This window comes from Syngnathus leptorhynchus, chromosome 20 (genome assembly GCF_054491065.1).
Source record: "Syngnathus leptorhynchus isolate UIUO chromosome 20, UIUO_Slep, whole genome shotgun sequence".
Classification (NCBI taxonomy): Eukaryota; Metazoa; Chordata; class Actinopteri; order Syngnathiformes; family Syngnathidae; genus Syngnathus; species Syngnathus leptorhynchus.
This window is the reverse complement of record NC_141214.1, coordinates 683,404-696,821: the sequence shown is the minus strand read 5'-3', so window position 1 is coordinate 696,821 and position 13,418 is coordinate 683,404. Positions and strand designations below refer to the sequence as shown.

Here is a 13,418-nt window from a genome sequence, read left to right as displayed (position 1 = left end):
TTAATCTCACCACCATAACTTCCCCGACAACATAAGTTAAGTTGTATTGCCGAGAAATGAAATGCGCATGAACGAGAAGAATGTCAAAAGGAACACACAAAGGCATCGGGCCATGGCGGTGACACCCTTGCCGCTGAATATTGTTAATAATATTGCTTTTATAAAGGAGGCGTGTGTGTGTGTGTACTCCTTGTTTGTTTTTGTTTTGCTGCAAGTGTTGAACACTAAAAAAGCTAGCCAACATATAAATGTTCGGATATTTTCCAGCAGCGATGAAAGGAACCTGTCAGCCCACTTACTTGTTCTTATTGTTCTCATTTTTCAAATAGGAAACGCCTCCGTTTCGTGATAGCGGTCATCGTATGATGCTTGTACTTGTATTTGTGCGTTTTCTGTGATTTCTTGAGTTATTTTTAGACAATCACAAAAAAAGATGCAAGCATTGTAAATGGCAAATTGGCTGACATTTTGTGACGTGTACAGTTTGTCAAAAACCTCTCCCACTCGTTTGTAATTATGATTCTTAAGTCATGGAAATATGATGTTGGTTTTTACTTTTTGTTTTATATTTGTTTGTTCTGTTTGTTTTTTAATAAAAAGCACTACATTATGGCGAAGACGCAGTGTTCAACTTTGACTTGCCTAGCAACCATCTAGGTTTGCCATAGCGACTCGGCGAAGGCTCGCTTCCCTAGCAACGTTTCAAACATGGCGAGAAAGAAACCGGCTAAAGACAAGTCCGAGAAGGGTTCTGAAGTTGAAGAGGCGGCGCCGATACAAACAGGTCGATACAATAAGGATCGCTAAGTTAGTTATGTATTTATTTTATTGGTTGGTTTTATGTCTGTTTGTTAGTTTGTCTTGTCTAAAATACATTGAGTCATTGATCACAGTGAATTCCGGAATTATCCTCATTGAAAAAAAGTGACTTTTTTTTTTTTTTTCTCAAATAAGGACATTTCTAAGTGAGCCCAAAGTTTTGAACTCTGTGTTGTGTCACAGGAGCAAATGCAGTTGAAACACCGGCCACTCGAACCTTTGGTAAGTACGATTGAGAGAGAGAGAGAGAGAGAGAGAGAGAGAGAGAGAGAGAGAGAGAGAGAGAGAGCAAGTCATTCTTCACAAGCGGCAAAGACTTTCCTTCCAACTTTCTCACAGACGACTATGAGTGTTCCGGAAATGTGGTGAGTGACTTTCCTGGCCTCTGTGCTCTTTTGGGTATGAAAGATATCCCAGCTCTCAAGACCAGATCCAGCTCCGCCAACCAAGAAAGCGCCCCCGCAGGTAAACTGCTGTCCCTGGATCGATGGATGTTTGGAGTATGTTTCTTTATTTTCTTTGCCATTTGGCAGACGCGGGTTTAGCAATGTACACCTGACGTCACGCTCGCCTTGACAGAATTGTGTACTCAATGCAATTTTTATTCAAGTACCCCCCCCCCCCCCAAAAAAAAAGATGCAATTGCACATAAACGCCACAGGAGGGCGACAAAGTAATACTTTTCTTGAAATGAACCTCTTACCCTGAACATTGCTCATTGACCCCAAGATGTCCAAAGATCATATTGCTTTCGTGAATAAATGACCTTAAGTTCAGTGGCAAGAAATTGGAAAAATGGAGTTAAACCGCCTGCCCCGCCCATCATGTTGTGTACCTCAGTCCTGCAGGACTGTATGTTATCGTGTTCGGAGTCGTCTGTATAAGTTCCAAATATCGTATCTAATTCTCAGGTGGCAGGCTGGCCCACAAAAAGGCTGCACAGGATGTGTTTAAGCCAATACTCCAAGTGGAGCTGGAAAATGGAGACCCTTATTGCACATTGAGCCTAAAGATCTTTGGTAAGGACAATTGACAGACCATAACCCTTGTTAAGGTTGCTTTATTCACCAAAAGTATGGTCCTTCACAGGATGGACTGTAGACGAACCAATCATGCGAGTATTGAGTAAGATCATTTCTGCCTCCGCTACGCTTCACACCATTTAGTAAGTCCTTGTCGTGCTAAAGTCAGTCAGTCAGTCAGTCAGTCCGTCAGCGTTAATGGTCTACGCTTGTGCAGCTTTTGGCAGGCCGGACTGACTGCTCCAATGATAATGGCCCTGGTAAATGCAGTATGTACGTGCGCCAGCCTCAGGTGAGTCACGCCAAGTCACTCTCTCTGCTTTGAACTTGACTAAGAACTATTGTACAGCATCAATTCAATCCAGCCTTTTATTTGGATAGAGTTCTGACATTAGAGGGCAATCCTCTGGTGGAGAACAACAACCACCTTCTGTTTTGTGAAGGAAGCGGGTGAGTACACATTGCGCTTTTCTCCGATTTGGGATGATTGTGTCTTTCTAATTGAAGGCTCACTCACTTGAACCTCCGCAACAATCGAATCCAAGATGAGGGCGCACGTCTTCTCGGGGCCGCTCTCTCCGGCAGCACGTCGGCAAATTGGAACCTGACCTCGCTCAACCTCTCGTTCAACCACATCAGCGATGTCGGCGCCGCGCATATCGCAAAAGTACTCGCTCGTCAGCCTTCCAGACCAGCGAGCTTTTTGCTCATCCTGGTTTTGTGGTCTCAGGGCCTGCGCTTCAATCGTTCTTTGCTGTTTCTCTCGCTGTCCAACAATCGTATCAGAGACTCGGGAGCTACGCAACTAGCCACGGTAGGAGAAGCCGATTAGTATTCAAACAGAATGCACAGCTTCGAGCAGTTGTGTTTTTCGGAGCCCCGGAGAACGGCACACCGAGCATTTCTTAAATTTGAAGCTTCGCCATTGAAACGAGCGTCTACGCTTCTCAGATTTTTGGTGAGGTTGTGCTTACTCATGAAGAAATCGTGCAGAGGAGGAAACTACTCCTGGAAAAAAGACATCCTGTAAGTTTCAAGATCATCAAGATGAAATGCAAATCTGGTGATTGAAGGAAGGCAACGACGCGCCCATGTATTATCTATCGTCTATGTTGTTTTGCAGTCGTCAGTTTCGGCGGATGCCGACCAATCGTGCGGCGCCAAGCTGTCCAGCGACCAACTGCCATCTTTAGCCTCGCTTAACTCCAATAAAGGGGAGAACAAGAATAGTGCCAAAAAACGGGTACATCTATCTGTCTGTCTGTCTGTCTGTCTGTCTGTTGCGGTGCTCAACAACTAATAGCACTATCATTTGTTGAAGGAATCGTCCAAACCGGATGGCAAACGAGCCCCCAACAAAGAGCAAAAGTGTCCTAAAAAATGTAAAGACTCGTATTACTCGTCAACACTTGCGCTTGAATGCTCCATCTATCCATTCCATTCTGTGTACTGCTAGGTTCGCGGGTATGCTGGAGCATACGAGGGAGGCGGGGTACGCCCTCGACTGGTCGCCAGCTAATCGCAGGGCACCTTTGAATGTATGTCTGGAATGGTTTTCCAACAATCTTTTCCCTTTAATGTGTTGCAGTTGAAGGTCAAGACATGGAGGAAAAAAACCATGTGTATGATCAGGAGGTACCGACAATATCCTAGAGTCCTTGAACGAGTAGTCGTCCAAATGAAGGTTGCTTCAAAGAATTTTCTTTGGACTTACCGTGCATTTGTGTACCTTTCCTCATCCGCTAGAACAAAAAGGCAGTGGAGATGGGGAGCCCCCTCCTGAATGAATGCGTGCAGCAAAGGGACGGAGAGCTTATTCTGCCCGGAAACACCACTCTGGCCTCCCTCAGCCTGGCAGGTGGGTTGACACTGATGTGCAAGATTCTGGCCACGCTAAAGGAGCTCCCGTGCCGTTTGTGTAGGAAACAGGATCACAGAGCGCTCACTGCCTCACTTCCTGACCTCCTTGCAGATGCAAGAGGGAGGTAAAGGTCTGCTGCGTCTCTGTCTGCAGGTGGGTCCGTCACTTTTGACGCACGCGTACGCCAAGAGTTTGGCATCCCAAGAAAGATTTTCTGCCGCTCTTGTAGAGAAATCCATTTGATGCAGAGTGCGAGCCCTATATGAAGATCAAGGAACTGATGGCTCTCAGAGACCCTCTGAACAAAAAAAACGAAGAGCAGCCAGTTGAAGAAGAGGCCGAGGGCTCTCAATCCTCGGACAGTTGAACTCAACGACAAAAGTCAGTCACGTTCTCTTTGGAAACGTGCAAACTGGCTGTTTTTCAATCATCATTCAATAAAAGCTATGAATGACTTGGTTGAAGTGTTTGCAGGTTTTCCTAGCGGCTCCTACCCACAAGAGGGCGACAAATACATGATATTGTCAATCCGCGTCTCTTTTGGTCATTGGCTATTTAGTTTGGAAGCAAGTATTCAAAAGTGAAAAACCACTTTTCGTTTGAAAAAAGAATTTAAAATCAGCCAAATTTGAAATACAGCTTGATTTTCTTGTTTGTCGTCAAGAACGAGCAATGAAAAATCAAACAACACACAGTTTGATTTTCAATGTTGTGTCTCTGCGATATTCATTTGAAGCTCTCGCTTCAGTCCGCACCCGTTCAAGGCTTGTAGCAGACCCGCCTCCCGTCCACGGCGTCCCTCTCCAAACAAGGAAGCTTGGCAAGAATCTCGGTAACTGTACGCACGCACGCACGGCAGTTCTCCGTGCAGCATTTGTGTTTTGAGTGAGTATTGCAAACATTTGACGGCTCTCTGTTTGCATGTAAATATGCAAGAGCAACATTAGGACACGAGCTCCTTGAGTTTGTTTGTTGCTCGCAAGCTATCGTAGAACAATATCAAGTAAGGTGACTTGAGCACGCCCGCCCACAAGTTGCATCGGCTGTCGATCAAACGTTAATGAGGGGAAGCCTTTGACCTCCATGTTGTTTTGCCTGTTTTCCGCGCCACGTCACGCACGTCATGGTCCTCTCTCTACCTGCACATCTCACAGTCTGTAAAAGGTACTACCTGCTTGTTTCTTTTATGGAGCGACTAGAGAGGGTTAGGGTTAGCAAAGTCTCATCACATGAAATGTGGTTTAAGTGATTCGACTGTTGCCAGGTAAGTTAAGCGTGGGCTAATAGGAGAGCATGAAGTTAAGCAAGAAATGAATATAGACTAGATAACACATATGCAAATATCACAAACTATATACCAACTAAATTGATATCAATTGTTGTGCAAACTTCCAGTTTGATGCTGCAAGCCTACTACATTGTGATCAATCAACTGTTAGAAAAGTCATGTAAATCAACAAATCAAATCCAAATCAAGAAATAACTGTAAAATATGGAGTCGATTAATGTGGCCGGTTGACCAGCAGTCTAGCCGTTCTTGTTCTGTGGGAGTCGACGTTGTTTCCAAAGTGCTGGTCAAAAGACAGACACACGTCTTCCACATAAAAGTATGTTAAGTGGGATGGATGGGTCCAGTACAACGTTTCCCCAGCAGAGGGAGGCCAGTTGAAGTTTGTGTTAGGGTTGAGGTCACCAAGAAACTGATTTCTCACAAAATGCATTCAGAGTCTTGGCACATTTGGAAATTAACTCAACTACTTTGCTCTAATAATAGGACTTGAATCTTTACAAAAGCCATGAGTGTGAATTGATGTTATTCACTCCTTTCTTTTTTCTTGCTTGAGGATAGAAGAGGTTTGGGGCGCCAAAGCTGCACCTGCCAGCCATTTGGGACATGCATAGTGGAAGGAAGGAACGGCAACCTGCCATTGGAACGTGATGTGAGTACGCAGGGCTGAAGGAAGGAAGGAAGGTAGGAAGGTGAGCACATGCAAACATCTGACATGACTCATTGGGCCAAAAGTGCCAGGTAGTGCACAAGTTTAGCATCAAACACTTCTAGATGTCTTAATGACATTGATGCAAACCAGGTTAGTCAGAAATATACTTTTGATTCATATTTGACTAACTTGGTTTGCATCAGTGTCACTGAAAAAAAAAAAAAATTCAAAAATTTTTGAAATTCTCTTGCTTTTTTTTTTCAGTTGGTTTTTGAAGTAGATATATTTAAAGTTTGGTTTTTTTGATGTTTGAGAAAGAAGAGTTGAGTTAAGTGTTTTTTGTAATCAAACTTTATTTTGCAGAGTAAACATTCAATCACAAGAGTTTTAAGTTGAATGGCAGTCTGCTTGTTGACGAGTGGTGAAGTGGTCGGCCAGCTGGAAGAGTGCTGAGTGCGTGCCTGAACCCAAGACAGAGAGATCTGTTAGACAAAAAGATTTGTAAGTCAAAAGTCAAGTCAACATTTTGTACAGAAAACCTCATGAACCTTACCGGTGCAAAAGATTTGTTCATGGCACCGAGTGTTGCGAGCTGCATGACCAGTTCCTTGCTGCCTGTCAGAAAATAGGGGAAAAAAAAGATTATTGGAACAAAGTTGTCATGATGATTGTGCAATGAGGAGCAGCTAAAAAGCATACCACCTAAGTGCAAATAAGCTTCACTTCTCAGGTTGCCTTGGAGATGAGGACGCAACAAAAAAAGTGTAGCTGGCATGCGTCTTTGCCCCAGCTTCCGCAGTGAGCAGGTACTTGATGGTGTGCCACACTAGACAAAAAGAACTGTCATTGACATTTTTAAACATTCTGGTTGAATTTAATGGACTTTCTCTTACTGGCAGCGGTCACGTCTTCAGCCTGCCACAGTTTGGCTTGAGCTACAGGTCACCTCTCTGCCTGTAAAGAAATAACATGGACAAAAACTCAATTTAAGTTGACTTTTTATTTTTTAACTTTAGACTTGAACTTTCCGCTGAAAACCTTGTGCAGTTGAATGTCAGACGAGCAACAGCAGGCGGAGCGCCTGAAATGTTGCAAAATCTCTCCTGGATTGCCACGCCTGCACACAAACGAGGTAGCAATCAAGCAATTTTTTTTTTTTTTTTTTTGGAAAGTCTCAACACTGAAAATTGAGGCAGCCTTGAAGACCTTTGGGATGGTTGGAGAATTTCCTTGCCCGGCAGGTGGCACATCTGACAGAACTTTTACTGGAAAATGGACCACCAAGAGAAAGAAAAAAAAAAAGCAGGTCAGTGTTAATGCAGATTTTTGGTAAGTAAGGTCACCTGTCAAAATGGTGGACAGGAAGTTGATCATGACTACTCGTTTCCTGATTGCCTCCACCAGCATCACCTGAAACGGGTTAAGCACTTAGATTAGTCGAGTTTGTCATTGCAACAGGTTCAAACGTGGAGCTTTTACTTCACCAGTCGATCCATGCTGCAGGGAGCGTGTCCTTTGGCACCACCTGGTGGACAAGACAGGAAGAAAGCTCACATGCTGAGATAAAGGTTTCAAACATTTCTACATGTAGGTGTGCAGGGGTTTCACCAGTGAAGAGCGCAGGGCGGCAGCGGACTTTTCTCCAACCGCAGCTTGCTAGCCTGAAAGACACGGTAATCTTGTAAATTTACCAGTTAGTTTGGATTAGCAACGTGACATTTGGTCGGTCGACATGCTTTAGCAATAGTAGACCTGCAAACGTCTCATGAAGCCAAGCTTTAAAGGACAGCAAGTCGGCCATTTTGAAACCTGCAACCTCAGTTTAGTAATAGATGTCCAGCAATTATAAAGAGGATTTTTGCTTTTTTACAGTAAACGTGCTCATTCTGTTGCAGATGCACACCTGTGGACAGAAATGAGACAATTAGATGCAGTCCATTGAAAGAGTTGACTTGTGACTGGCTCAGAAAGTCGCTCAGGTGAGGCTCATTTGGAAGATTTCGCACCTGTAGAAAGAATGAACGCGCATGTATCCAAATATTTAATTGATTCTGTTGAGAATATGTGCAAACGTTTTGTCTTACCTGCGGCAGAATGGCGTTTGCTGCAATTTGTGATAGAAGACGTTAACTGGCAACGCTAGTGCAAACATCTCAGTTTGTGTGTCCAAAGTGCAAGTTGACGCTGTATGAAAGAGAGCAAAAGCAGTTAGTTGAAATTGCTACTAAAATAGTGAAGACTCACTCACCCTGCCTGTGAACGAACATGCTGTGCTCGGGCGTGCGGAGCAGCACGACGTGCTGGTGTCACAAATGACCAAGAGAATGATTGTCGCGTTTGTGACGTCTTTTATAGTATTTTTGTGATGACGTCACGAGGGAAAAAATGAAAAAAATAAAATAAGGATCGCCCAATGACGAAGTGAGAGGAAAATTCGTTATTTGTACGGGATGGTACGGGGCGCGAACCGGGGTTCTTCAGCTTAAGGGCCAATGCGTTATCCATTTGACCAGAGCACGTTGCAATGACCTTGGGCGTTGGTCGTATTTATAGATTATTCTGAAACTCTTTGAAATAGTAAAGACCAAAGTGCCACTTAAATATTGAAAAGCGATTTCTTGACGAGAATATCCGAAATGGTCGAATGGATAAAGATTTTGCCTTAAGTTCAGGAGACTCGAGTTCGAGCCTTGGGCATCGCTCTGTATAATTCGTAAACGTTAAACAGAGTGGGTCTCGAACCGATCTCCAAACTTAGTGTTATACCATTCGGCTTTAGTGCCGTGAAACTTTCTAAGTTCTTTTGTATACTTGACGTGCATACCCAAAGTAATGGACATTTACAGACAAATGGACGTTTGTAGTACAATCTCAATTTGTCTTGAGGTTACAACTTTTGCCTGCAATTCAGGAGATCCGAGTTCGAGTCTCATACATATAGCATATATAATGTTTGACAGAGCGAGACTCGAACCCGTGTCTCCTGAACTCCAGACCAAACGTTATACCATTATGCCGTGAAAATTTCGACATTTTTTTTTGTGGGTCTTGCAAAGATACGGCTTGACCCACTACAAGAAGCAACACCAAATACAGACAACTTTCCTATAATCTCAATTTGTCTTGTGATTCAAGCTTTTGCCTGGAGTTCAGGAGAGCTGAGTTCGCGTTTCATTTCTTACGCTTTGTACCATGTCATTGTTTGACAGAGCGAGACTCGAACCCGTGTCTCCTGAACTCCAGACCAAGCGTTATACCATTACCCCAAAGTGCGGTGAAAATTTCGACTTTTTTTTGTGGGTCTTGCCCCAACTCCAAATACATGCAATTGGGGAAAGTGCTTGGTAAGCACAATTGAAAAAAGAACCAAGAAGTGATTTGTTCACTCACGTTTACTGAAAAGATTCTTTCTTTTGAGCCAGCCAACACTACAACACAACGCGACGTGGTTCTAGCCTCAACTCGTGTTGGATTTGGGAAACGCCAGCTTTTATTGTGAAGGCCTGCCTTGGAGTTTGCGCTTGCTCGATGGAAGCGCGCGCGGCTGCTGCTTCTGCTGCTGCTGCTGCAAAGGAGCCAGACTTCAGAGCAGCTCCCTGCCGAACGTCAGCCTCCACGGGATGAGAAGAAGACAGCGTCGCGCGCGCATTGCGGAGGAGATGCAGGAGTCAACTCCGCGTCCTCTTGGCTGTGAACGCGCGCGGTGGATTTCTTGCCAGACCACCCATCCGCCTTCTTGATGACCACCACGATCTTCTGGCTCCTCAAACTATGAGCAGGCTGCAGCGGGAATTTGGGAATACAGGCAAGTTTGCAGAAGTGGACACACACGTTGCGTGGATTGGATGCTGGCTGACGCTCGCTCCCGTCATGCGGCAGGCAGGCAGCGGGCTTTTCTTTAGGGGAATGTTTAATTTATGTCAGTCACAATATGCACGGAGAGGAAGGACTGCAGCAGCGCAAATCATCGCCGCCGCCGCCGCACATCGACTCCACTAGTAAAGATGTGTAGATTTGCCCTTTTTTATTTTTAGTTTCAAAATGCCAAGTAGTATTCTCCAAACGTTGATCGAATCTTCAACTGGTGGCTCCGCAGGAGAGATGTGGCCAATAACCTGGCGAGCTTCCCGTTTTTCTGCAGACAACAGCAGATGAGCAGTATGAATCGCTGATTTTTTAATTTTATTTTATTATTAATACGTGAAAAAACTGCTCGTTGATATGCATTAAACAGACGTCCAAATCACGTGATTGATTTTGACAGGCTACAGATGACGATGTCGTGATAAAGGCGCTTCTGAGGTTTTGCTTCGAATCACGACCTTGTGTGAAGTTTGCATTCCTCTCGTCTTCCAAATACGTGCGTGTGTGTGCTGTGAGAACATTCGTTGTGCCATAGCAAATGCTCCATTTTCACTCAATTGTTGTCATTGTTGCCATTTGATTCTGAAAAGGGCCTCATTGTAAATAGATTTGAAAAAAAAAAACTTGCCCTAATACGGAAAGCATGTGTTTCTTTGACTTGAAAAGCTTCCCACAGAGCGGGAACATTTGGAACCGGTTAAGGAGTTGCGCAATTATTATTTTCATTGGCGATGAACATGGAAGGAGTGTGCTCAAGAAGCGCAGGCTTAAGGACGTTAAGTGGCTTCAATTAGTATGGAATTCCTGCACTAGTCACCATGCAACAATTTGATTGCGATAATCACACGATATGCTTTAAATTTGAAGAATTCATGATTCCATGTCTGTCCAAGTTTTTCTTTTTTTTTTTACATATATGAACTAGTTGAACTGGTTACACATCATACAGTTGGACCTTAAGGGTCAGGACCTCTTGAAATATGACAAAACAAAGCGATGAGTGGTGTTTGCCCCTTTTTCCTTTGCTTCGGTGAAAAACTAAAGTGATATCAGAATAATTGAATTTGACGACAGATTGCTCCTTCCGTGAGTCAAGATTGGAATGTCTCATTTGTGATTCTCACTGCCAACACTTGAGCAATGTTCCCTTGCAGACTACGTGACAAATTCAAAATGGAATCATTGAATGATTGAAGTGCGGCCGGCAGCGAGCCACTGCAGTTGCCTCTTCCAAAGGTGCGTCGCCACGGCACCTTTGCTCATCAGATTTACCTGGCAAGGGTGAAATGAACACCTGAATCACGCACCGTCAATCCAGGCCAAATGGCGGCGCCACGTCACAAGGGTGTTCCCGGTGAGTGCCTGGCCAGCACTTGAGAGTTAGGGCCTTTGCCTTTCCGCCAAATGCAACTGGGATCAGCGCCAGCCGTCACACTAAGTCCACCCATTTGATTTATCGATCGATCTATCAATTTGATGTTTTCTTTGCTTCCAAAGGGCTCTGACTGGGCATCACCTGGAGCCAAGCTCTGGAGTGACCCTCAGCATGAAGACCCAAAGCAGCAAAGTCGCCACAGCGTCGTCGGGCCGGCGAAAGCCCCGCTTCACCTTACGGGCCCGAAAGAAGAAGGACAGCGTGATTCGAGGCAAGCTTCGCCTACGTTCCGTCGCCGGAGCCTTCTTGGTGCTCGGGGTCATGGTGGTCACGGTGGGCACCGCTCTGGCTGTGGCCGGATACCGAATGTCACGTTTGTCCATTCTGGGAGGCGCCCAGGCCAATGGTCTTTCTTCCCAAGCGCGGGGGAATCGGAGCCTGGGAGCCAAGGGCTTCCTGTCCTCCGTCAGCATGATCCACTGCGAGCGGATGAAGCTGCTGGGTCCCGTCATCATGGGGGTGGGACTCTTCGTCCTCATCTGCGCCAACACCGTCTTGTACGAGAACCGCGACAGAGAGACTCAAATGCTCCTGGCTCAGATGCGCAACGTCATCTGCTCCGTCTCTGCGGCCGTACCCTCGGCGGACCTCCGACAAATGGCGTTGGCCAACGCCGTGTCCAAACATCACTGGGTGAGCACTTTGCCCGCCGCCCAGCTCAACAGCTTATGCGGACAGCAGCTGGCGAGTTCCGAGCCCGTCCTGCAGAGCGGAGCCGCCGCCGTCGTCTACCGGCAGACGGAGGCTCTCCATCATCAAGAGTCGGCGCCTCCCACGTCCGCCCGTTCCTCCTCCGGCCCCATGGACTCGGACGCCCGGCGTGAAGCCGAGCTGAGCTCTGAGAGCCGGGCCGACGCCCAGCGGGCTAACTGCCTGATGTCGGCCAGCTCCATGTCCACCCTGGGCGTGGACGACGCGGACAGTCCGGCCGCTCAACCTCGACGCTGCCATAGTATGAGCTACAGGACTAAACCTTACGTAGCTCAAAGTTCTTTGTCGGTGGAGAAAGCAGAGCGATCCCATTGGAGAAGAGAGACGCTTTCCAGAGTCAGCGTTAACATTCCCGGACAGGTTGCGGACGCCTCGGACGAGCACCCTCATCAAAGCTGGCCTCGGCTAGACCTGGGCGGAGCCAGACGCTACCTGAAGTTGGACAACAAAGAGGACTCTGTGGACAAACTCTTGGATCAGTTAGAGCAGCAATCTTCTCAGTGGGATAAGAGTTTTGGTTCAGGACCTTTCCAGTGATCAATACAACCAGGAAGTCATCATTTTTTTCAATGAGGAAAGTGAACAAACAAGCGCCATTTGGATCTTGGGACCGGAGTGCGCGTTGATGGACAGTCACAATTGATGCACAAATTGAAGGAGAACAAGAGCTGCTCTCATTGATGAGCGAAACATTTTTGGGTGTTCTCCCGGACCCACCAATTGTCACAACTAGGTCTGTATAGAAATGGGACGACAACAATGCATGTCCGTCTTGTACGCTAGACTAAGTTACATCTGCAGAGAAGTGTCTGTGTCTGTTCCATGTGCAACAAGGAACGGTCACCCCGATTTATTACAACTTTGGTCTTAATTGATGTCATCATTCTCCTGTATCAAACCCCTAAAAGTGCTGAAAAAGAAGCCCAGCTATGTTTTGTGAACCTTAACAATAGAAACGCTGAAAAAAAAAAGAAGAAAAGCCCGAACCAGATTGCTCTGCTCTGCTCAGTGGCAAAAGACCATGGTTGGAAGAAAGCAAAAATGTTTGCCTGTTGGTTGCTAAAGCAGAATTAGCTTGTCGTGAAAGCAATGAGATTGTTTCCCTCCGCTCTCCTGGTATTTATGAGTGGGGTGGGGGGTGGCTGGGCTTCCTCCCTCCCTCCCACTCTTAAACACACACACACGTAAATACATATCTGATCCAATGGACCGATTGCATTGTGCCGCCTGGGCAAAACAGATTTCGTGATGTCATCGCTGCTAAGGAGGAGGTCGGTGTGAATCACCACACTCCGTTCCTTCAATCCATGTGCAGAGGTGACCTCTTTGTGTTTGCGTCTGTCCTGTTGTGTGTTCTAAATGTATACTAAGCAATATTAGCCGTGTGACAGAACAATCAATGGCTATGTCTTGCCCTTTGTCAAAGCACTGCATTAAAAAACATTGCCATGCCTTCTTTTTTTTTTTTATTTAAGCCATAAATTGGGTGTTGATGTTTGCGGCCGCAAATCAGCCTTATTGACAAGCCCATTGCTCACTCTAAAGGAGCCCGAGGTTTTTCTCTCTCAGGCAGCAAATATCCATGGTGGATCAGGATGAGTGAGCCACGAGCCCACGTCATCAAGTTTGGGGTTGTTGTTTTTTTTTTCTTTTTCCTTCCGTGCTCAGCACAGAAAAAGGTGTTGAGAACACTGGCAGGCAGGCAGGCAGGCAGGCAGGCAGGCAGGCAGGCAGGCAGGCAGGCAGGCAGGCAGGGGGGGGGGAAT

The 13,418-nt window shown here is 45.9% G+C and overlaps 3 protein-coding genes across 22 annotated transcripts; 2 read left to right on the top strand and 1 right to left on the bottom strand.

Moving 5' to 3' along the window:
- The first annotated feature begins 637 nt into the window (after positions 1–637).
- Positions 638–4,151, top strand: lrrc71 (leucine rich repeat containing 71). Of its 3 annotated transcripts, none has more exons than XM_085901300.1 (17): positions 638–784; positions 1,003–1,041; positions 1,228–1,284; positions 1,731–1,838; positions 1,909–1,984; positions 2,059–2,133; positions 2,223–2,291; positions 2,349–2,508; positions 2,572–2,655; positions 2,793–2,867; positions 2,965–3,084; positions 3,163–3,223; positions 3,298–3,333; positions 3,430–3,476; positions 3,588–3,699; positions 3,764–3,855; positions 3,932–4,151. In XM_085901300.1, the coding sequence occupies exons 1-17, from the start codon at positions 709–711 to the stop codon at positions 4,067–4,069; spliced, it is 1,425 nt and encodes a 474-aa protein (XP_085757426.1). In that variant the 5' UTR covers positions 638–708; the 3' UTR covers positions 4,070–4,151. The 3 variants fall into 3 exon arrangements, with proteins under 3 accessions (XP_085757426.1, XP_085757425.1, XP_085757427.1); XM_085901299.1 differs by having other exon boundaries at positions 1,159–1,284; XM_085901301.1 differs by having other exon boundaries at positions 683–807; positions 1,159–1,284.
- A 1,826-nt stretch (positions 4,152–5,977) lies between these two features.
- LOC147040650 (uncharacterized) lies at positions 5,978–7,965 on the bottom strand. 18 transcript variants are annotated; one of them, XR_015062979.1, is made up of 12 exons: positions 7,891–7,965; positions 7,727–7,826; positions 7,395–7,648; positions 7,251–7,303; positions 7,127–7,167; positions 6,986–7,052; positions 6,849–6,907; positions 6,681–6,759; positions 6,536–6,596; positions 6,345–6,468; positions 6,196–6,257; positions 5,978–6,124 (listed from the first exon to the last, which is right to left on the bottom strand). XR_015062979.1 is itself a non-coding variant. In XM_085901304.1 (7 exons), the coding sequence occupies exons 1-7, from the start codon at positions 7,907–7,909 to the stop codon at positions 6,697–6,699; spliced, it is 402 nt and encodes a 133-aa protein (XP_085757430.1). In that variant the 5' UTR covers positions 7,910–7,965; the 3' UTR covers positions 6,628–6,696. The 18 variants fall into 18 exon arrangements, 1 of the variants encoding a protein (XP_085757430.1); XR_015062989.1 differs by having other exon boundaries at positions 6,849–7,052; positions 7,122–7,167; positions 7,379–7,451; positions 7,546–7,648; XR_015062987.1 differs by having other exon boundaries at positions 6,849–7,052; positions 7,122–7,167; positions 7,395–7,451; positions 7,546–7,648.
- A 1,072-nt stretch (positions 7,966–9,037) lies between these two features.
- Positions 9,038–13,104, top strand: tmem200b (transmembrane protein 200B). Its single transcript, XM_085901302.1, has 2 exons — positions 9,038–10,860; positions 11,004–13,104. The coding sequence occupies exon 2, from the start codon at positions 11,053–11,055 to the stop codon at positions 12,187–12,189; it is 1,137 nt and encodes a 378-aa protein (XP_085757428.1). The 5' UTR covers positions 9,038–10,860; positions 11,004–11,052; the 3' UTR covers positions 12,190–13,104.
- The last annotated feature ends 314 nt before the right edge of the window (positions 13,105–13,418 follow it).